This window comes from Rhinopithecus roxellana, chromosome 10, assembly GCF_007565055.1.
Source record: "Rhinopithecus roxellana isolate Shanxi Qingling chromosome 10, ASM756505v1, whole genome shotgun sequence".
Taxonomy (NCBI): Eukaryota; Metazoa; Chordata; class Mammalia; order Primates; family Cercopithecidae; genus Rhinopithecus; species Rhinopithecus roxellana.
The window spans coordinates 107015163-107038730 of NC_044558.1; the positions used below are offsets into that span (position 1 = coordinate 107015163).

At 38.4% G+C, this 23568-nt stretch overlaps 1 protein-coding gene across 1 annotated transcript in view; it reads right to left on the minus strand.

Annotated features, from left to right (window-relative positions):
* CCDC38 (coiled-coil domain containing 38) overlaps nucleotides 1–23568 on the minus strand; it is a 45839-nt gene that overhangs the window by 7679 nt on the left and 14592 nt on the right. Inside the window, exons 4-7 of the mRNA XM_030939710.1 lie at nucleotides 20049–20091; nucleotides 7985–8054; nucleotides 6178–6329; nucleotides 4747–4882 (exon numbers count right to left, since the gene is read on the minus strand). Of these exons, the coding sequence (XP_030795570.1) occupies nucleotides 4747–4882; nucleotides 6178–6329; nucleotides 7985–8054; nucleotides 20049–20091 (401 nt within the window). The remainder of the gene's footprint in view (nucleotides 1–4746; nucleotides 4883–6177; nucleotides 6330–7984; nucleotides 8055–20048; nucleotides 20092–23568) is intronic.

Here is a 23568-nt window from a genome sequence, read left to right on the forward strand (position 1 = left end):
ATATACAAGAAAATAAAAGTAACCCATCGGATTGAAATATTGTAAATTGCATATGAAAACAGCATTGCTGCAACGTGAGTCACTAAATAAAGCAGAGAAAAATGCTTTAAAAATATATTCACCACTGGTTTTGAGGAAAAACAACTTTAAGATGAGAGTGGTTGCTAGTTGATGGAAATTTCTGAAGGAGACCTCTTGAACACTTAGCTGGCTTGAGAGATGGATGAGCAGGGCAGTGGCTTTTTACGATGTCTTTTCTACACCACTGCCCCCTCCCCCTTTTTTTTCTTAAATTCCCTCTTCTAAGAGGAGAGAAAATGGCGAGAAGAGATATTTTCTTAAGATAACAAGGTAAGAACAAGAGATAGGAGACAGGAGAGGAGAATGAGATGAATGAAGGTATTCACGTATGAAAAAGGGGTTGAGAGCCTGGCCTGACAAAGCAAAAAGGCAAAGAAAAGGGAGCACAAGGCACAGGCCAATTGACGACAGGGAAGGGAAGTTTCAGCCCCATCCCTGGAACTGCCCCCAGATGGCAGGCGCAACCCGCAGTACCTCGGAGGAGGAGCTGTCAAGGGAGTCTGCCCGGGGGGAATGGGACAGGAATTATGGAAGACTGATATCGGAGAACTTCAGGTGCCTTTCAACAGTGAATGGGAAGTGATATGACCAGAGCAGTGTTTTAGGAGGAATCATTGTATCAAAACTGGAGAGGGGAAGGCGGGGATGGATATCTAGATGTCATTGAGAGTCTTTTCAAACTCAAGGGTTCTGTCATTCTAATCCATGTCACATTCTGTGTGTTGACTGTACACAGTTCTCTCAATTGCAACTGATCGCCTTCTTGTTCCAAGAAAACAGTAAAACCAGAGATAAACACATTCCTCAAATTGAACAATGAAGCAGTTTATGTTCCATTTCATGTTCAGTGAAGAACTAACAACTGCTACACTAAACAACATGGATGAATCTCACAAACATAGTGTTGAGAGAAAGAAGCCAGACATGTTACATGATTCCATTCCAATAAAGTTCAAAAACAGGAAAGCTGATTGATGGCATGAGAGGTCAGGACAGTGGGAAAGAGGGCTGGGAAAGACTGGAAGCAGGTGTGAGGAAGGTTTGCAGGGGCTGATGAGGGTGTATTCCCTGATCTGGGGTGTAGCACACGGGTGTGTTTGCTTTGAGGAAATTCCTTGAGAGGTACACTTGTGATTTGTGCACTTCTCAACATTACATTATACTTGAACTTAAAATTTTATTTTAAAAGTAAAATACTGGATCAAGGGCAAAATTTTTAGGGGATTAAGTGTCATTAAGAGTGTGGAAGTGGCCGGGCGCGGTGGCTCAAGCCTGTAATCCCAGCACTTTGGGAGGCCGAGACGGGCGGATCACGAGGTCAGGAGATCGAGACCATCCTGGCTAACCTGGTGAAATCCTGTCTCTACTAAAAACTACAAAAAACTAGCCGGGCGAGGTGGCGGCGCCTGTAGTCCCAGCTACTCAGGAGGCTGAGGCAGGAGAATGTCATGAGCCCGGGAGGCGGAGCTTGCAGTGAGCTGAGATCTGGCCACGGCACTCCAGCTTGGGTGACAGAGCGAGACTCCGTCTCAAAAAAGAAAAGAGTGTGGAAGTTTTGAAAGAATAAATTTCATTTCATACTGATAGCTCCAGAGTAACATAACTTATGAATATCACAATCAGATATGTCAGTTACACCTCAATAAAGCTGGAAAAGAAACTTAAAAAATTAAATGCAGTTAAATTAACTCCAAGGATTATGTTTTGTATATTCTGAGATCTGAAAAAAAATGGAGGTAGAGAAGCAAAAAATCCTAAGAATACCCTTCACTCCCAATTTTCCTGCTTCACCTCCCCCTCCCCACCCCCCATTTCACATCTCTAGAAGACACTACGGATTATTAGTCCCACTTCTCCGGAGTGTGCAATACATGAATGCCAAATTTACACTTGTGAACAAAATTTCATGGATAGCCATTTTAAAAGGAATTTTATGTCAATTCTACTTTCTTTAGGTATCTGGTTGCCTCGATGTTAAAGAGTATCAAAAATGCCGCTTTTATTTTTTAATAGTTGCCCCAAATTTGGATGAAAGGGGCTTAGTTGGGGTGGGGCAGGGAGGAGGGGAGATACACAAATATTTATCTGACATTTTGCATGTCAATTGGTTTCAGATTTAAAACAGTTGAAGTGTGGAAACCACTCAAATGTCCATCAATAGATGAATGAATAAACAATATATGGTATAAACATACAATGGAATATTGTTCAGCCGTAAAAATAATGCAATCGTGATACATGCTACAGCATGGATGAACTTTGAAAACATGCTAAATGAAATTAACCAAACACAAAAGGACCAATATTGTATGATTCTTTTTTTGTGATGTACCTAGAATAGTCAAATTCAGAGAGAAAGTAAAATGGTGGTTGCCAAGGGCTAGGAGAAAGAGGGAGGACTGGAAAGTTATTGTTTAATGGGTATAGAATTTCAGCTTTGCAAGATGAAGAGTTCTGGAGATTGCAAAACAACGTGAATGTACTTAACACTACTAATCTGTACATTTAAAAATGGTTAAGATGTTAGATTTTTATGTTGAAAAGATGATGAAAAAGTTGTGGAAATAGTGGTGATGGTTCCACAACATTGAGAATGTACTTATGCCACTGGATCGTGTGCTTAAAATAAGTAAGTGGTAAATTTGGTTATGTATATTGTATCACAGTTTAAAAAAAAAAATGGTTAGGAAAAAACAGCACTGAATTGAAAGGTGGCTATCATCACACTTCTTGGCTCCGGCAATGCACAACCCCATCCCCTACTAACTCATGGCACTAGAACCCCCTAGGAAAGTGTGTGTGTGTGTGTGTGTGTGTGTGTAGGAGCCATAAACAGCTTGTGCTTTTTGTAACCCTGTTCACCTGTGGGTAGGGGAGGACAGTCTTCTTCTGATGCAGTTCCCCCAGTTCAACCTCTGTTTGAAAATCAAGTTCACATCCATAAATGTGATGTTGTGGCAGGCCAGGTCTCACTAACGCGGGCTTCCATAACAACTGTTTCAGTACTGACTGAGTGGTTAAGTTCAATATTGAAAGCCAGTGCCCTTATACAAAGGCTGGAATGTAACAAAAGCCCACCAAGAGTTTTGCCTAGGCCTTTCCTGGGCCTTAAAGTATGACAAAATAATGAAGGAATTCTTAACAGGACCCGTTTAGGATTAAGCAAGTTTTATTGGGGGTGAAGAAACTCCCCAGGCCTCCACAAACAAGTTTACTGGGGGTCTGAAGGAACTACCTAAACCTCCCTGATTTAGCAGGAGACAAGATAAGGGTAATCACCCCAGCACCTGGACCCATTTAGATTAAGTAAACTTACTGAGGCTCCAGAGGAAGGTCTTCAGGACTCAGACCTTAGTTATAGATGAGAAGAAGTTAATCACTTATGTTTTTAGATGAATGCACACTTACACATAAACATATAGCTTAGAAGGTATATAAGCTCTAGAAAACTGCAATTTTGAGTTGGTCTGGCAATAATTTCCAGGCCTTTTCCCTGTAATCAGTTACAGAAATAAAAACTGTCTTCCTCCCCAGTTATTCTGCATCTCATTATTGGGCCACGAGAAATAGCAGCCTGACCCTCAGTTTGGTCTCAGAACAATGTTAGCCTCGTATATTAGCTTTGATTTTTTATTTCATTTGAGGTTTTTATAAGGTAATCAATGTTAGATGGAGCTGGTTGTGGCTCTAAAAGCTAACCTAATCATTCATTCAACAAACATTTATTGAGCACCAACTTTTAAGGGGACCCTCAACTGAACTAAGAATGATAAGTTAATCCCTGCCCTCGAGGGGGTTTGCATCTAGCTGAGAGATGAACTTCTCAATAAGTAAGTGTACTAGCACACATCACAGCTGTTTTTGTTTTGTTTTTTTTTGTTTGTTTGTTTGTTTTTTGAGACGGAGTCTTGCTCTGTCGCCCAGGCTGGAGTGCAGTGGCCGGATCTCAGCTCACTGCAAGCTCCGCCTCCCGGGTTCACGCCATTCTCCTGCCTCAGCCTCTCGAGTAGCTGGGACTACAGGCGCCGCCACCTCGCCCGGCTAGTTTTTTTTTTTTTTTTTTGTAGTTTTTAGTAGAGACGGGGTTTCACCGTGTTAACCAGGATGGTCTCGATCTCCTGACCTCGTGATCCGCCCGTCTCGGCCTCCCAAAGTGCTGGGATTACAGGCTTGAGCCACCGCACCCGGCCACAGCTGTTTTGATAATGAGTCTACACAGGCCTGAAGAGGCAGAAATCTAGTACAGGCTCGGTGCTGGGAAAATTTTCTAGTCAGTGTTGAGTCACTGTTAATTGTGTTGATTCACTACTTCCTCTGTTAATTACTCCTTGAATTACCACCAAAATGATAACACACAGTGAACTACTACATATGTCTAGGCTCTGACTAAAAGAAATGTATTTCAAGGGGAAAACTATGGTCAATATCATGGATTGTAATAGAGCAACGTTTTAAGAGAACTCCAATGCCAATTCGAATGCTTTCTGCCTATGTACATTGGCTATTACATACTGGCAAGATAAATTCCAAGCTGGCTTTCGACTTCTGTCATCAACCTAGGATTTGTGATTTGCTTTAACTCCCCTATTCACATACTTAGGACACAGGGAATACAAATTATAATCATGAGCCACAGTGAAATCACCATAGGCAAAGAATGATTACCTGAGCGTCTGAATTAAATTCTCCAAAGCTAAAGAGCCTGGACCTTAATTGCAATTCTGCTGCTTTCTCCTCTTCTCTCATACAATTAGCTTTAAGCATTTCTTCTTGCTCCAAAAGAAACTCTATGTTGCTATTTCTATTGCAAAAGAAGAAAGAGACCCTCATCTGAAATGTGTGCTTAGTGAAATAACCATCAGTCAGGAGCTTCAACACTCTAGATCATGTGTCAAAATCCATGAAGTGAGCCAAATACAAGTCTGTATTTGAAGACATTGTCAAAGTACATGCAACTTTTCAAGTTAAAATGAGAAAAATGCATGCACAAATCCTGCTTTAAACTTCCATCAGAAGGCATGTGCTTCCCCTCCTCTACTTTTGTGGTTCCCCTCGAGTTCCCCCAAATAGCAGCAGAGCTGAGGCATCAGGAATCCAGTGTTCTCAAATGTGGCTGATAATCAGAACAGCTGGGGAGCCAAGAGGGAAAATATGGACTCCTAACTCCCTCACCTAGAGATTCTGATAAGATCCTCTAGAGATGGAGTCTATAGATCCCCCTTTCCTGCCCACCTGCACCCACCCTGTCCCAGAAATTCTTATTGTGGAGGTGGGTGGAGGGCCACCAGACACTGTGAGGACTGGAAAAGACACAAGGATTAAAAAGTCTCACAGATGGTAATGGGAAGCTGTGAGATAATGATTTTTAGGTTCTTACCTTCTGAACAAATTAATTTGTCTTGAAGTTAAATGTAGTTTGACCTATTGTTTAAAAAGATTGCCATCTTCTGGCCCAGAAAACTTTCTGAAAAAAAGATTCTACACATTTTTGCAATGAGTAGATATAAAGATCTATTCTCTGTAATTCAACTCTTTTTCAAGTTTGTAATATTATATATTGTTAGATGAGGAAGGAATTTTGTGAGGGATCAAATCCAGCCACTTTCCCCTGACAGAAATCCTTTCTGTATTTGCCCTGATATCTTGACAGGAACTTTATAAAATGATACAATATTTAATCACAAAAATTATTTTTTTGAGAGTCATGGCCAATGAAAATACATTTGTTAGCATTATCATCCACAGCATGATTTGGTAAAGTAAATGATAGCTAGCCAAGAGGGCGAAAACTACACTGGACAAAAGTTAAGGCAGTAGGTACCATTTTAATTCTTTTTAGTCTTTTTTCAAAATATCTTTTATTGTTACTAGCTAGGAAAATATATTGACAAGTGAAAGGAAGTAGGGACAAAATTAAAGCCAGTCTATTCTGTGTAAATATGACGTCTACCTTTTGCACTCCACAATGTAAACTGTTAAAAACCCCAGCCTACATTCACAGAGACCACGAGGAAGAGCCACAGGCAGATGAGTTGGACCCAGGCTCTGGTTAGAAATTGCTTAATGGAATAAATCTACTTGTTTATAATGACTTACGTTTTATCCTGTATAACTTTTTCTCTTTTGTTTACCTCTTCAAGATTTTCATCTACATCTTGGGAATATTGAAACAAAGTAAGATTCTGCTCTTCCAGCTCTCTGAGGACTTGAAGTAACTCCTCTGGTTCCTTGAAATAAAGGGCTGGCTCCTAATTCATCAATAATGAAGAATATAATTTACTTAAAAATGTGCTACCTATGCACACGTGACTTATCTAGAAAATACAGTGGGGTAAAGGAAGGTGTTTCTAAGCATGAGGGAGACGCAGGTAGGGATTTGTATGGGAAACTTGTCTATTTCCAAGTGAGAGCTGGCTCTCAGAAGGAGCACATTTGAAATGTTGTGGGGAGATGAGGGTATTAAAAAAGGGATGGGGAAGAAAAAAGGAAGAAGAGGGTGAGGAAAAAGCAGAAGAGGAGGCAAGTGCAGGAAAAAGGGAAAGGGAGAAAGAATAGAAGATGACAGGAGGCTGAGTGAAAGTCATTTTCTCCCCACATTTTAATTATTTTATATTTATATGTGTTACCTTAAACATTTTTTTAAAAAATGACTTGGGCATTTGCACACCCATGTTCCTCATTATTCACAATAGCCAAGACATGGAAGCAACCTGAATGTCCATCAATGGATGAATGGATTAAGTCCATGTAGTATACACATACAATGGAATATTATTCAAGTTTCAAAAGGAAAGAAATCGGCTGGGTGCGGTGGCTCACGCCTGTAATCCCAGCACTTTGGGAGGCCAAGGCAGGTAGATTATGAGGTCAGGAGTTCAAGACCAGCCTGAGCAAGATGGTGAAACCTTGTCTCTACTAGAAATACAAAAATTAGCCAGTCATGGTGGCGGGTGCCTGTAATCCCAGCTACTCAGGAGGCTGAGGCAGAGAACTGCTTGAACTCAGGAGGCAGAGATTTCAGTGAGCCAAGATCATGCCACTGCACTTCAGCCTGGGCAACAAGAGTGAAACTCCATCTCAAAAAAAAAGGAAAGAAATCCTGTCATGTGCTATAACATAGATAAACCTTGGCTACAGTATGCTAAGTAAAAGAAACCGGGCACAAAAAGATGAATACTGAGTGATTCCACTTATATGAGGTATCTAAAATAGTAAAACTCTTAGAAACAGAATGTAGAATGGCAGTTGCCAGGGGCCATGGGAGGGAGAAAAGAGGAATTGTTTAATGAGTATAGAGTTTCTGTTTTGCAGAATTGGAAAGTTCCAGGGATCTGTCGCTTATAGTTGACACTACTGTACTGCACGCTGAAAATGGCTAAAATGGTAAATTTTTTATATGTTTGTTTGTCACAATTTTTTAAAAAGATGACTTGGTAAGGTGTGTAATATACAACAATGAATGGTATTTGTTGTCCCTTTTGAGTTTCTGTGGTTGCATTTAGGGTGATGTTAGCTCAAAGTCAATCTTGCAGCAATAAAGTGTTGTTTTGTTGAAGGCCTATTTATTTCATGGTTCAGCTACCCAACACATCTCAAGTCCCAATAAAATGCAATCAGAAAGTGGCTATTTTTACAGGAAGATTGTTGATTTTATATATATATATAATATATATATATATATATAATATATATCCTAAATCATTACCTTCTTCTAGATACTTATACAATGTCTTATGACAAAGATAAATTACATATCCAATTGGAGAATAGTATCAAAATTATATTTCTTTCCGGAAGGTTTGTGCAATATTTTGAATGAAGTATTTTAATTTCAAAAGAATAAATGATCATCAATATTTTTCACCAAACACAATATTTAAACCAGCAAATATAATCTGGTTACCAAATCAAAGTCCATTTCATCATCTAAAAGGAATTCCAAACTGTCTTCCGAGCCGAAACTTTCAGTCAGGCTATAAAAGAAAAAAGAAAAAGAAAATATCTGATTTGTGAGCCATTTTCTGTCAACAGGTTTGCATTTCTTTCCAAACTCTCTTTGGAATGCAACTGTAACATAATTATTTTCAATAGCAGGTTCAGCCTTTTAGGGAACTGCTGATTGCAGAAATCAATGGATTCCATGAATATACAAATAAAATTGGATTCTGTCCCAGACAAAGCTGACATACACAAACAATGAGACCACATGGGAGGGCCATACCATATGGTACCAATTATTTGAGGTGTATCTATGAAGTAAGGTAACTTTATTTTTAAAGAAACACGTGACAGCCTACATTGCCTCATCCCTTTGTCCCTTTGAATGCATTCTTCTTGAGAATCTAAGTGTGCTCTACTGCTTAAAGTGAAAGCTGTATCACAGCCTTCTGACTGTCCCCAGGTAAGGCAATGCTTCTCTCTTTAAGAGCAGATTTTACTTCTCAAAATATCTTCCAATCAGGCTGACAAAATGTTGCTTGGGGTGATGGACAATGAGGTACCTCCTTAAAGCATAATCATGTGGCTTGGAAAGTAGCTCTGGAAAAATCCTGTAAGAAAGATCAATGGAAACTGATTGCAATATTAAAGAGGCAGGGATAGGGACAGAGTAAGTTGGCTGTTGGTGTGATCTAGGTCATTAACACTTTCAGATAGAGGGCAGTGGTGATGTCAACGAGTAAGTGTATGGGGAGGGAGGAGAATTTAGAGATATATGGAAGAACAAAATAATGGGAACCAAAAATAGAAAGGGGCTTGGGGCCATAAGAGAAGAGACAAAGATGACTCCAACATTTGTGGTCTGGAGCCTGGAAGAATGGAGGTAGCACTCATAGGAAGGAAAATGGCTTACAGATGGGATAAGGAAAAGATTAATATTTGCTTTATTCATGTTGAGTTTGAGGGGACAAAATACACACCTGGAGCTGCCTGTTGAGCAGTTGGAGAGAAGGTGTGGGAAAACAGAAAGGGCCAGGGACATAGATTAGTTTTAGGGAAACATACCCTGAGAAAGTATTTGATATTACAGTCCACCCTTCTCTGCTCTTGGGTTGAGCAGCATCACTTTCTAGTCACTCTTTTCCCACCTCTCTGATACTTTTGTGGTCTTTTGGACTCCTCCTCAGTCTTCTTCCCTTCTTCTTCTACCCATTCTTTTGGGGAGACCTCATCCTTCTCATGGATTCAACCACTGCTAATACACCAATGACTCCCACATCTCTATCTCTTTCTCGAGCTCTAGATTTCAATGTTAAACCTTCAACTGGACGTCAGTACCCACATGGCTGTCCCATAGGGAGCTAAAACAAACATCCAAAATCACAGTCCTTCTCTTTTTCCTCAGGCGGGCCTGCTCCTCTTACTGGGTTCCCAATATTATTGGATGGCAAGACCATGCTAGAAATCTGGGAGTTATCTGTAACCACTCTCTTTTCCTGACACTTCCCTCAATCTTTACATAAGCCCTTCAAAGTCTTGTCAATGCCACTTCCCTAATGTCTCTCACGGCCTTTCCTTCTTTGTTCCCGGTGCCGTTATCTGGTTTAGGCAGTCCAATCTCTTTCACCTGAATTGTGACAATAGGCTCCTAACTGGCCACTGTATCTCTAGTTTTGTCCTCCACCATTTCATTCTCTAAAATACTGCCACATCCATCTTTCTAAAGTGCAAATAGGATTGGGTCTCTGTCATACTCTTGTTTAAAACATTCAGTGTCTCCCCAGGGTCCTTGGAACAAAGCACAGACTGCTTAGATAGATAGTATCACCACTTTCCTGCTTATGGTGCGGTGCCCATATACTCCCTGAGCCTCTCCCCTGTTTACCCAGAATGATAAACCAGTCATTCTGACAGAACCAAGCTCTGTCATCTCTGTACCAGAAAGCACTCCCTCTTCCAGAGCTTGTCCTCACTAACTCCTCCTCCTCTTATAGACTCAGCTTAGAGGCAACCTGTTCTGAAGTACATTCACCAATCCTGCCATTGCCCTCCCATGCCCTCACCTCTCCTCTGAGTTAAGAGTCCTACCTTTGCATGCCTGTGGCACTCTGGGCTTATCCTTCTAATAACATTATCACATTGTATTGCAATCAACTTGTCTGTCTTCCTCCCTAAATGGTAAGCCCCTTGAGGGCAGAGATGGTCTTTTATTTATTGTTAGGGCACTCAAGAAATATTTGTTGAATGAATGAATGAGACTAGGAGAGTGGTGAGCTTTCTGAGGGAGCGAATGTGGTGTCTGCATGTTACTGTGTGCATCTAGATGCAGAAAAGGCATTTGGCAGGATTCAACACTCATTTTGATAAGAACTCTCAGGAAAACTGGAACAGAGAGGGACTTTCTTAACTTGATAGAGTATCTACATCTACAAAAATCCTCCAGCTAACATTATACTTAATGGTGAAAAACTGAATCCTTTCCAGACTGGGAACAAGACAAAGATAACTGCTCCATTTACTCTTATTCAACATCGAAAGTTCTACCCATTGCAATAAGGCAAGAAAAAGAGATAAAAGGCATAAAGATCAGAAAGGAAGAAATAAAGCTGTCCTTATGTGCAAATGACATAATGGTCTATGTAGAAAATCCAAAGGAATCTTTAAAAACAAAACAAAACTCTTGAACTAATAAGTGAGTTCAGTATGGTCAGGGTATACAATCAATTTTATTTCTCTATATTAGCAATGACTTCATAGACAACAGAATAAAAAGTACAATACCATTTACACTTGTTCAAAAAGAAAAGACAAAAATATTTTGCTATAAATCTAACAAAACATGTATAGGATTTGTAAGCTGGGAACTACAGAAGGCTGAAGAAATCAAAGAAGATCTAAACAAATGGAGAGGCAGACTGTGTTTATGGATTGGAAAATGTAGCATAGTAAAGAAATCAGTTCCCCCCAAATTGATATAGAGGGTTGTGTTAGTTTCTTAGGACTGATGTAACAAACAACAGCTTAAAACAACAGTAATTTATTCTCTCACAGTTCTGGAGGCTAGAAGTCAAAAATCAAGGTGTCAACAGGCCATGTTCTCTCTGAGGGCTCTAGGGAAGAATCTATTAATGCCTTTCTCTTAGCTGCTCCTGTTGCCAGCAGTCCTTGGCTTGCAGCCACATCACTTTAATCTCTGTCATCACATGGCATTCTCCCTGTGTCTCTGTGTCTCTTCTCTTGTAAGGACACCAGTCATACTGAATTAAAGGTCTACCCTAATGACTTCATCTTACCTTGATTACATCTGCAAAGGTGTAATAAAAAATATGTTTTTTCCAGATAAGATCATGTACATAGTACCATGGGTTAGGATTTCAACATCTTTGTGGGGGACATAATTCCACCCATAAAAAGATTTAACACAATTCCCATCATAATTCCAGAAAGATTTTTTGTAGATATAGATAAGATTATTTTAAAATTTATATAAAAAGAATAGCCAACACAGTTTTGAAAAAGAGGAATTACATAAGAACTCTCCCTGACCTTAAAACTAATAGCTACAGGCCATTTCCTGTTCCCTGTGGTTGTGTCTTGGAATCTGGAGCAATGAAGACCTCTGTGCTCTTAGGCAGGTCCTTCCTGTTTTCTCTATTGTTTTGGAATTCTTCTGGGCTCAACCCAGACATGAGACACAGATCTTCAGTGGATAAAGAAGACACTGGACTGCAGCAATGACTGAGTTGACTATTGATGGCCTAGGTCACTGTCTGACTTGCAATAGTTTCAACATGTTCTGATGATTGGTTGTTAGTCAGAATGAAAATAAGGCCCTTTGATAACAACACAGAAATTAAAACTAGCGACATACACCTGGGAGATAACTGTCCTGTAACAAGACTGTTGCCATTTAACTATAAGTTTTCTTATCCTGTCACTTCTTTTGGGATTAAGAAAATTATGTTCCAAAGAAATGATGTTGCTATATTATCAGAGATCAGTTACAGATCAGTGCTGCATACTACCTATAATTTCTAGTGGTTTGCTTTGTAAAGAGGCTTAAATTCCCATCTGTGATGCATTTTGGAATGAGTGGAATTGATGTCAACACCTTGAAAGATATCACTCAAAACACAGAAGAACAAGAGTCATCAGCTCCCACACAAAGTGAAACATGTGAACCTAATTTTAGCAGTGTTAATTAGGAGCAACTATTCACGAGTCATTGCATCAATACTGCCTGTGTTATAACATCCTCTGCTCCCTAAGGCATGGGAGCAAGTGGTACATACTTGTCTGGGAACCAGTTCCATTAATACTATGGTTGTGTCTGTCCAAAGATAAGTAGCAGTATGTTACCAGTTTCACTACCTTTGGATTTTGGATAACATATCTATACTGTGATATTTACACCTTTTAATGAGTTAATTTTAAGTGTAATTGCCATTCTAACTTTGTATGTGAAATCAAGGTCACACATAATAAACCTTGCCTATACTAAATAATAAAAATAAAAAAGTAATAGCTACAGTAGTCAAGATCATGTGGCAGGACAGTCACATAGATCAATGGAACAGAATAGAGAATCCAGAAATAGGCCCCAATAAATATGCCTACATGATTTTTGACAAAAGTGCAAAAGCAATTCAATGAAAGAAGCCCTTTCAACAAATGGTGCAGGAGCAATTGAGATACACAGGCAAAAAAACACCATCACCACAATCTAAACCTCACACCTTACACAAAAATTAACTCAAAATGGAAAATGGATCACAAACTTACATGTAAAACTATAAAACACTTAAGAAAAAATATGGAAAAAAAATCTTTGAGTCTAAGGCTAGGGAAAATGTTTTAGAATTGACACCAAAGCATGAACTATAAAAGAAAAAATTCATAACTCGAAATTCATCAAAATTGAAACTTTCACTCTACAAAAGACCCTATTAAGAGGATAAAAAGACAATCTACACACTCAGAGAAATTCTTTGCAAACCACATATCCCCAAAGGACTAATATCTAATTATATACAGAATTTTCAAAATCCAACAGTTTTTTTAAAAAGGCAATTCAGTCAGAAAATGAGCAAAAGATATGAATAGGTATTTCATCAGAGGATATAAAGATGCAAACAAGCACATGACAAGATGCACACCACCATTAGCTACTAAGAAAATCAAATTAATACCTAACAGAATAGTTAAAATAAAAGACAGTGCAAACACCAAATGCTGTTGAGGATATGAGGAAACTGGACCCCACAAACAATGCTGGTGGGAATGTCAAGTGATATAGTCACTCTGAGCAACAATTCATCAATTTCTTTAAAAACTGAACATGTGGCCGGGTGTGGTGGCTCATCCCTGTAATCCCAGCACTTTGGAGGCCGAGACGGGTGGATCACCTGAGGTCAGAAGTTCGAGACTGGCCTGACCAACATGGTGAAACCCCGTCTCTACTAAAAATAACAAAAATTAGCTGGGCGTGGTGGCAGGCGCCTATAATCCCAGTCAGACAGCCAAGACAGGAGGATGGCTTGAACCTGGGAGGTGGAGGTTGCAGTGAGCGGGGATTGTGCCATTGCACTTCAGCCTGGTCTACAGAGCAAGACTCCATCTCAAAAAGGAAACAAAAACAAAAACAAAAAATACTGAACACGCATCTACCACCCAACCAGGCATTACATTCTAATTATTCCAGAGAAGTGAAAATTATGTTCACACAAAAGGTTGAACAAAGATATTTCTAGCAACTTTATTCATTATATCCCCAAACTCAAAATAATCCAGATGGTCTCCAATGAGCAAATAGTTAAACTGCAGCACATCCATACCATAGTATACTACTCAACAATAAAAAGGAACCAACTACTGATAGACCAAACAACTTAAGTGGATCTCCAGAGAATTATGCTTATAAAACCCAATCCCAAAAGATTACATACCGTAGATTTCCATTTATAGAACATTCTTGGAATAACACCATCATAGAAATGGAGAACACATTGGTGGTTTCCAGGGGTTAAGGGGAAGTGGGAGAGGGAAGTGGATGTGACTATAAAAGGGCAACATGAAGAACCCTGCGTTGATGTTCTGTATTTGATGGCATCCATGGCAATATCCTGGTTATGGTATTGTGCTACAGTTTTGCAAGATGATACCATTGGAGGAAACTGGGTAAAGGGTATATGGAGTCTCTGTGCCATTTCTTACAATTGCGTGTGAATCTAAAACGATCTCAAAATGAATATTTAGTTACAAAAAATAGTGATTGCAAGTGCCACAGAACCGGATGTCCAGAATTCAGAGGGTGGCTAGAATTCACAGCAAAATGTTTCTGTTTTCCTCAGAGATTGTCGTGATACTGTGACTGGCCCAGATCCCTTCCTCTGGGCTGGTGTACCCAACCCAGGCATCAACATATTTTGGTGTGTTCACGATAGCTGTTTCGTTCATAATAGTCAAACACTGGAAACAACCCAAATGTCCCTCATCAGCAGAATGTACACGTAAATTGTGGTATATTCATAAAATGAAATATTACAGAAAGATTTTTAAAAGAACAAACTACTACCACATATCTCACAGGCATCACATTACATGAAAGAAGCCAGAAACAAAGGAAAAAAATATTGTTTAATTTCATTTATATGGAGTTCAAGATCAGGTAAATGTAGCTAATAGAAATTGAAATCAGAATAGTGATGGAGGAAAGTGAAGAGTGTTAGTACTGACTGGGAAAGGGCATGGAAGTGGCTGTGAGGTATTGGAAAATTTAATTCTTAATCTGGGTGGTGCACAGATGAGCATATGCAGGTATAAAAACACACTGCATGTGAGCTGAGATCCGGCCACTGAACTCCAGCCCGGGCGACAGAGCAAGACTCCGTCTCAAAAAAATCAAAACACTGCATTTAAAATTAGTTCAATTTATTACGTGATAGTTTTACCCTTATGGAAAAGCAAGAATTATAAAAAAAAAAACAAAGTGTGAATTTTGAAGGACATTACAAGTAGATGAATCTACCTGTGAAGGTCCTTTAAGATAAATGGTTCATTGCTCCATTTACCTTAAAGTGAGAATTGGCTTCTGGATGATATCATGCTTTTCTGTTCAGGGAGTTTGGTAATGAACTCACTGAACTATTTACACATATGTTTGAAGGTTACAGAAAACTGGACTTGTGCCCAAAAGACTTAGAGAGTCAAGAAAGTCGTCTTAGCAATTACCATCTGGCAAATCTACCACTTCAATTATTATTTAAATAACTCTTAGAGACAAAATCGTAAGCATAAAAAGAAAAAAGCATACTAAAATCTTCAGTAACTGGAGAATGGTACAAACACTAGGAATCAGAACTGCATTCTAATCCAAGTTCTACAGTAAATGATTTCCATAGCACCGCACTTCTCTGGATTTCTATCTTTATTTGTTTATTTTTTTCAGTCCTTTTCGGTATCTCCAAATCTTCCACTCGTCTAAATGTTGGTGTGCTTCAGGGCACCATCTCCCTAGATAATTGCATATAATTCCATGACTTAAGTACCATATATAAGCCAATGTCTCCCAAATTTATATCTCCACACATGACCTCTTACCTAAACTTCACACTCAAAAATGTAACTTCCTGCTTAACATCCTCATTAAATATTTAATAGGCATCTCCAATTTAAGGCCTTGATTTTCCATACACACTTGAGTTTCCAAAAAGTATTCTTCCTCCAACTTCTCCAACTGAGGACAAAGTTAACCACACTGCTCAAAGCCCCCTACCCAGAAATAGAAGAATCATAAAACTGGGAAAGCCCTTTCCCATTTTTGCTTTTAGGGCAAAGTCTCTCCAAACAAGAAAGAAAGCTTCATCAGTGTAAGCAATTTGTTTTGTTAATTGCTAACATCACCGGTGACTAAGAACAATGCCTGGCATGTTTTAGGAACATGACAGGAACATGTAGGATCAATGAATGAATGACATATTGAACATCATAATTTCCTAATTGGAATAACTTCTAATTATATATAAAGACCCATCTTTAGTAGTACTTTCATTTAGTCATTGGATTGTTGTGAAGTTCAAATAAATTGCATTATAGAAAATGTCTTTTTTTTTGGCAATAAAATGGTAGATTGCTCTACTAGTCTCTGCAGAACAATGGCTTTCCAACTCTGACATTGTCATTTGTAGGTGAAAGTGGGAAGGTTTGTGTTTAAATCTGGACTCTGGATTTAATTGGGGGGACCTTAATTAATTGGAGAACCTTGGATTATGTGTTTAATCTCTCTGGTACTCTCATCCATAAATTGAATATGAGTAAATCTGCCTCATAAGATTGTATTACAAATTACTTTAAATGATACAATATTTATGAGAGTGCCAAACAAGTACAAGGTCCTCAAAAAATAACAACAACAAAATGATGACAGCAATTGCCATCCTGACTGGCATGAGATGGTATCTCATCATGGTTTTGATTTGCATTTCTCTAATGATCAGTGATTTGGGGTTTTTTTTTCATGTTTGTTGGCTGCATGAATGTCTTCTTTTGAGAAGTGTCAGTTTATGTCCTTTACCCACTTTTTAATGGGGTTGTTTTTCCTTGTAAATTTGGTTAAGTTCCTTGTAGATTCTGGATGTGAGACCTTTGTCAGATGGATAGATTGCAAAAATTTTCTCCTACACTCTGTAGGTTGCCTTTTTGCTCTGATGATAGTTTCTTTCACTGTGCAGAAGCTCTTTAGTATAATTATACTTCATTTGTCAATTTTTGCTTTTGTTGTAATTGTTTTTGGCAATCTCGTCATGAAATCTTTGCCCTTACATATGTCCTGAATGGTATTGCCTAGAAAAATAGCTAATGCATGCTAGGCTTAATACCTAGGTGACAGATTGATAGGTACAGCAAATCACCATGGCACACATTTACCTATGTAACAAACCTGCACATCCTGCACATGTACCCCAGAATTTAAGATAAAAATTAAAGAAAAATCATGACAATAACAGAAAAACAATGTTTGTGTGAATTATACCGTTATCATGATGTTTCCTTGAGGGGCCAACTATATTTTAAAATAATTTTATCAATTTTTATAAAGTAGTATATATTTACTGTAGAAATGGTGAATCATACCTACAAATAGTTTTTAAATGAAACCTACCTAGAACCCTGTCTCCCAGACACAATCACTGCTGACATTTTAGCTATACATTCTTCAAATCTTTTTTACTTTCCTTTCCTTCCCTCCCTCTCTCCCTCCATTGCTCCTCTTCCTCCTCCTTCTTCCTCTTCCTCTTCCTCTTCCTCTTCCTCTTCCTCTCTCTCTCTCCCTTCCCTCTCTCTCTCGCTGGAGTGCAGTGGTGAGATCACAGCTCACTGCATGCAACCTCCATCCCTTGGGCTCAAGCGATTCTCCCACCTTGGGATCACAGGCGCACACCACAATGCCCTGCTAATTTCTTTATTTTTTGTAGAGACAGGGTTTCTCCATGTTTCTCAGGCTGGTCTCAAACTCCTGGGCTCAGATGATCCACCTGCCTCACCCTGCCAAAGTGCCAGGATTACAATCATGAGCTACCTCTTCCAGCCCTTCAAGTCTTTTTAACAACCATATCTGCATGTATGGTATTTTATCTGTCATTACATTAACAATGTCATCCAAATTCTTAAAGAACATGATTTCTAAAAGCTGTATTTCCTTTTTCTGAGCTCTTGTTGATGTTCTGTTGAATTGATTTACATGTTTACAACTATTAACAATAATAATATTATTAATAAATTTGGGGGGATTATTTCCATGGGTAAAATTTCTAAATGGAATTAATGAATGAAATGAAAATCATTGAAATTTTCTTCCCCCCAAAATGTGCTAATTTACACTAAAATCAGCAGTGTATGACCGCCTATTTCCTTACCTCCTAATGAAAGATTGAATTATAGCACAGAAAACAACAGCACAAATATCATTGTGGTAAACAAATGAAAAGTCTTACTATATTGTATTTTTTGTAATATGTAATAATAAAGTTTAATATCATTGTTTTAACAATAATGACTTCATTATATGTGTTAAAATGTATACTGTTATATTTTTGTTTTCAAATACAAATTAAAAATTCCACCACCCAATCATAGTGTTTGTCAACTCTTTCTTCATACAATTTCAGACATCTCTCTATGGATAAGAAGACGTCAGAACAGGTATGAAGTTAGGGAGGAAAAGGGGAAAGAAGGGTGAAAGAAGTCCTTATTAGAGATACAGTGTATCCTCATTATTTGTGGATTCCCTATTTGTGAATTTGCTTACATGCTAAAGTTGTTTGTAATCCCAAAATGAATACTACTGGAGCTTTTGTGGCCATTCACAGATATGGATACAGTAGCAGAAATTTGAGTCACCTGACATACACATTCCCAGCTAAGTCAAACCAGGTGATGTTCTGCCATTTGGTTTCAGCACTTATACTGTAAATAAGTATCCTTTGCACAGTCTATTTTGTGCCATGTAATTCCCATTTTTGTGCTTCATGTTGGTGATTTTACTGGTTACAGTGGTTTCAAAGCATAATGCTGAAGTTCTGTCTAGTTTTCCAAAGTGCAAGAAGCTATGATGTGAGAAAATACAAGTGTTAGATAAGCTCAAATCAGTCATGAATCATAATGCCATCAGTCGCGGGTTCGATTTAAATGAATCAACAATATATATTAAATAAGGTGCCTTTAAACAGAAACACACATAAAACACTAATTTTGTAATGATCAGTTGATGAAGATGCTGTGATCAGAGGCTGGAAGGAACCTAACCTGAAACATAATTTCCCCCAGGAACAATGGTTGAGTATTCTCTAATTCAGTTTTCCTAGTGACTTTATAGAACACACCAACCATGAATTCTTGAATCAACTGTACTTTAGAAAACTTAGAAATAAAAATTTTTAATGGATTGTACTATAAATGCTACCATTAATAAAAGTATTACATTACTTTTATTTGAATTTACAGTAAAGTATAAATCATGTAGAATTAAGTAAATCACTAAAAAATATTCAATTTTCTTCCCAACAAGAAATATTAATTCTTAAAAGATCCCTCTAGATTGCCAAATTTAAAGGCATGAATATGGCTGTGAATTTACTAAGAGGCTGGGGTCATTATGTTTTAAACTATGCTTCAAATTTACATACCATTCATAGATTATTTGACATGAGAATATTAGAATTCTTATACTTCCCAACAGATACATCTTCTCTCTACCCCATCCTGAATTTGTTAAATTATTACTGTAACATTGTGAAAGCTTATGCCATTTGCATTTGAAGATGTGACCATAAATTCAATAGTTTTTCAGATTTGCTCTACTTTTAAGCTGATTTCAATACTCATCATCAGTGCTGACTGCAATTTCTCCATTCCTGAGTTATGACTTTGCAATTATTCTTACTATAAATGATTATTGGAATAGAACTACATTGTTGTCTATAGGATGGATGAACACACCTTTGCAAACATACTACACACGCACACACACAACCAGAAACCACCCCCAACCCAGGGACTCACTCGCAAGGTACAAACTGGAAGAGATGAAACAACTGCCATTACTGGAAAACCAAACATCATATGTTCTCACTAATAAGAGGGAGCTAAGCTATGAGGTTGCAAAGACATGCCACAGTGGACTTTGGGGACACAGAGGGAAAGGGTGGGAAGAAGGTAAAGGATAAAGACTACAAATTGGGTTCAGTGTATACTGCACAGGTGATGGGTGCACCAAAATCTCACAAATCACCACTAAAGAAATTACTCACGTAACCAAATACCACCTGTTCCCCAAAAACCTATGGAAATAAAAAAATTAAAAAACAAAAGAAACAACTGCCTTCCTGTGTGTCATTGATTCTAAGACACATTTTTTTCATATTTTTATCTCGGAAAATGAGGTGTGCTTTACAATTGATATCATGTCAGAGTTTAATTGGCAGTGGTTTTTGTTTTTTAGTTAAAAAATTAAAAATCATATTGCATCTTACAATTGATGGCATCTTTGATTTAACAGGATATAGTGGCATAGATCTAAAGGGACAGCCCATGGAGGAGATTGGGGGAGCTATGGATGTTTGGCAGGAATGGAAGAAGTTTGGGTAACTGTGGCAGAAAATGGCAAAGGTGATTGTGTAGGAGGATTCACAGTCAGAGACTGGGAATACCTTAGTCAAAAGATTGTACAAAGGTCAACTTGTCCACGATCATCATCCTCTAATATTTGAAAGGCTGTCATGTGGAAGAAGAAAACATACAGGTTTCATAGGGCTCCTGAGGACAGAATGAGGGCCAGCAAGTCAAATAAATGATGCTGTGTGGGGCTCAAGAAACTCTGAATTTTAGAAATTTGAATTGGCCAGCAGTTGGATAAACTTTCTTATGAGAAAGTGAAATTTATAGAAAGGAGTCAAGAAGAGGCATATGGCTTTAGAGGGTGTCCCTGCCTTAAGTTTGAGGTTTAACAAAGTAACTTCTCTCCCTGTTTTAAGATTCCTATACTCTAAAAATTCATACCCATTTTAGCCTCTACCAGAAAATAACGTAGGTAAATAATCACAAAGAAGAATAGAGAAATGTGTAGGAAGATGTTAATTGTAGAGGAAGAAAGAATCAAACAATATATCCATTCATAGGCAAATGTTTCAATAGCCACTAAAATCTGATGAAATATAACACGGCTGTTGAAAATGACCATTATGAAGACCATGTACTGGCAAGGAAAGCTGTGTCTGAAAGTCTTGAGAAAATATGACACAAAATTACATCTTTACTGATTATATGTAAAAAATACGTAATTTTCTGCATATGGAAAAAGTTAGATAGAAATGTGGAAGTGAAAACAGGTGATGTTTTTGACTGGCAGAATTCTGGGTTAGTCTTTTTTTTCTCTTTCATTTTAAATTTTCACTACTATTGTGGTTAGCAATTTAAGCAACCCTTGTTGTGGGGAAGTTAGTTTGTCTTATTTGAGGGACACCAACTGGGACCTCTCTGATATGAACAACATGTGCTGTAAATTGCTGGTGCTCCTTACTGAAACACTTAGAAAATATATATCTTGAGTTGTTTGGACCTAATTACCTAATAAACAGACCTGTTAGGTGTTTATTTTAGACTACGGGCCCCATCAAAACATTACTGAGACAATAAAGGCAACGTGAACCAAGACAATTTTGGAAACCTTTGACATAGCCCCTACATTCAAATAACTCATCGTCTAGTCTCAAAAGCTAGATCATAAATAATGAAACTAGCAAAATAGGTCATATAATCCGGATGAGTACAAAATGAGGAGGGTGAATTGGAGTGGGAGAAGAGGAGAAGACAAGTAATTTTGATTGCGTGGAAGGCATCAAGAAAAGCTGCACAGGAAGCATGATTTTTAATACTGGTTGTTTATTTCATCTAAATGATAAATGTTCTTATTTTCTTAAATAAAATAAAGTAGATTATACTGAGAAAATGGTAATCTCCTGCCCAGTCACCATCAAAACCCCACTCCTGCTCCCCAGAGCCAATCTCTTTCAATTGTTTTACCTACTTCTCCTGGTAATTGTTCCCCTATCTTTAAATAAGATGCTTATACTGCTAAATCTTGTTTCATAAATTTTCAGCCTTTGTGTTGACTTCCCATTACAGAAGTTAAGGGGTTAGCTTTCTTATGCCATCCTCAACCCACATCCCTCAATTTAATTATATATCAAATACTGGGGGCATCATTATGAGTATATAAATGTTGTTTATTACTGAACCATGTAATGTACCATAATTACATATTCCTTCTCCTAGAACTTATTGTTTTTCCTTGGGTTCTTATATATTCTGGTTTCTCTTCATTTTTTAAACATACTATTACTTTTGTCCTAAATGCTCCAACAGATCTTTTAAAACTTACCAGTAATTTTTGCACTTGCTGGGCTACAGTTTCAAACACTCTATCCATTTCTGCCTCCTGCCCTCCCTTCTTTGACCCACCCATCCTGCACCCTCTCTCCCACCGCCTACAGTTCTTCTGCTCCTATTGTGGACCCTTTGATCTCCAGGCCAGCTACCTGGCTTTCATGCTAAGCCTTCTTTTCTCCACCCTCCTCTACCCCAGGCATTACATGGCCTGGTTTCTTAATACCACATCTTTCTCTCCCTTGATTGACTCCCTCATTTTATAAAGAACATTCTTCAGTTGCTTCCTACGAAAAGATGTGGAGTGGGCAAAACATTTGAGTCTTTCATGTCAGAAAATGTCTATACACTACGGTACACCCTAAATCGATAATTTGGCTTAGTATAGAATAGTGGGTTGAAAATAATTATCCAAGTTTTGAAAACATTGCTCTTTTGTTCTAGCATTCAGTGTTGCTGAATGCTTCGACATTCAGAAGCCATTCTGAATTTCCTCTCTCTCTCTCTCTCTCTCTCTCTCCTCTCTCTCTCTCTCTCTCTCTCTCCCCCCCCCCCCCCCTCCCCCCCCCCCCCCCCCCCCCCCACCCCCCTCCCACCCTCCTCCCTCTCTCTTCATCTCAAATAACTCATCTAGGGTCTTTTGTGTACATGTGCTGAGCAATCAGGAACCCATCAGTGTAGAAGCTCACAAATTTCAGCTGTGAGAGATATTCCTACATTATTCATTTGATTATCTTATCCTTTCCTTTTTCTGTATCTTCTCTTCTGAAATCCTAATGTTTAGAGGTGAAGCTTCCCAGATTGAGATTCTAATTTTCTTTCCTTCCTTCTTATTCATCATTATTCCTCTTGTTTTTCAACACAGTTATTTTCCAAAATTGTACACACTTTTAAATTTTTTCTGGGGTACGAAATAAAAATATTTTCCCAAGAGCTCTTTATGCTCTGATGTTTCTTTTTCCCTAGCTTCCTGTTGTTATTCTAAAGCTGCAACAAATTTTCTTGTCTTTCTGAATTATAGTGGCAGCTTTTTAAAAGTTTTCCTCTGTTCCCAACATTGGTCTCTATTCACTGAATTCCTTTTCCTTGTGTTTTTGTTGATTGTTTCTTTCGGGCGCAGTGGCTCACACCTGTAACCCCAGCACTTTGGGAGGCCGAGGTGGGCACATAACGAGGTCAGGAGATCGAGACCATCCTGGCTAACACTGGGAAACCCCGTCTCTACTAAAAATACAAAAAAAAAAAAAAAAAAAAAAAAAATTAGCCGGGCATGGTGGCGGGCGCCTGTAGTCCCAGCTACTCGGGAGGCTGAGGCAGGAGAATGCCGTGAACCTGGGAGGCGGAGCTTGCAGGAGATGGCGCCACTGCGCTCCAGCCTGGGAGACAGTGAGACTCCGTCTCAAAAAAAAAAAAAAAAAAAAAAGATTCGTTTCTTTCATTGTTGATCTTTTGCGTGTTTTCAGCTCTTTCATGTGGAAAGCCTCCTCAAAATACCCAGTTATCCTGGATTGTCCACTTGTTTTTTCAGAGTGAAGCACTAAGTGTTTTATCTGAACACTGTAAGCATGGGGAGATACTAATTGCTGGGTTTTACTCTTAGTAATGAAA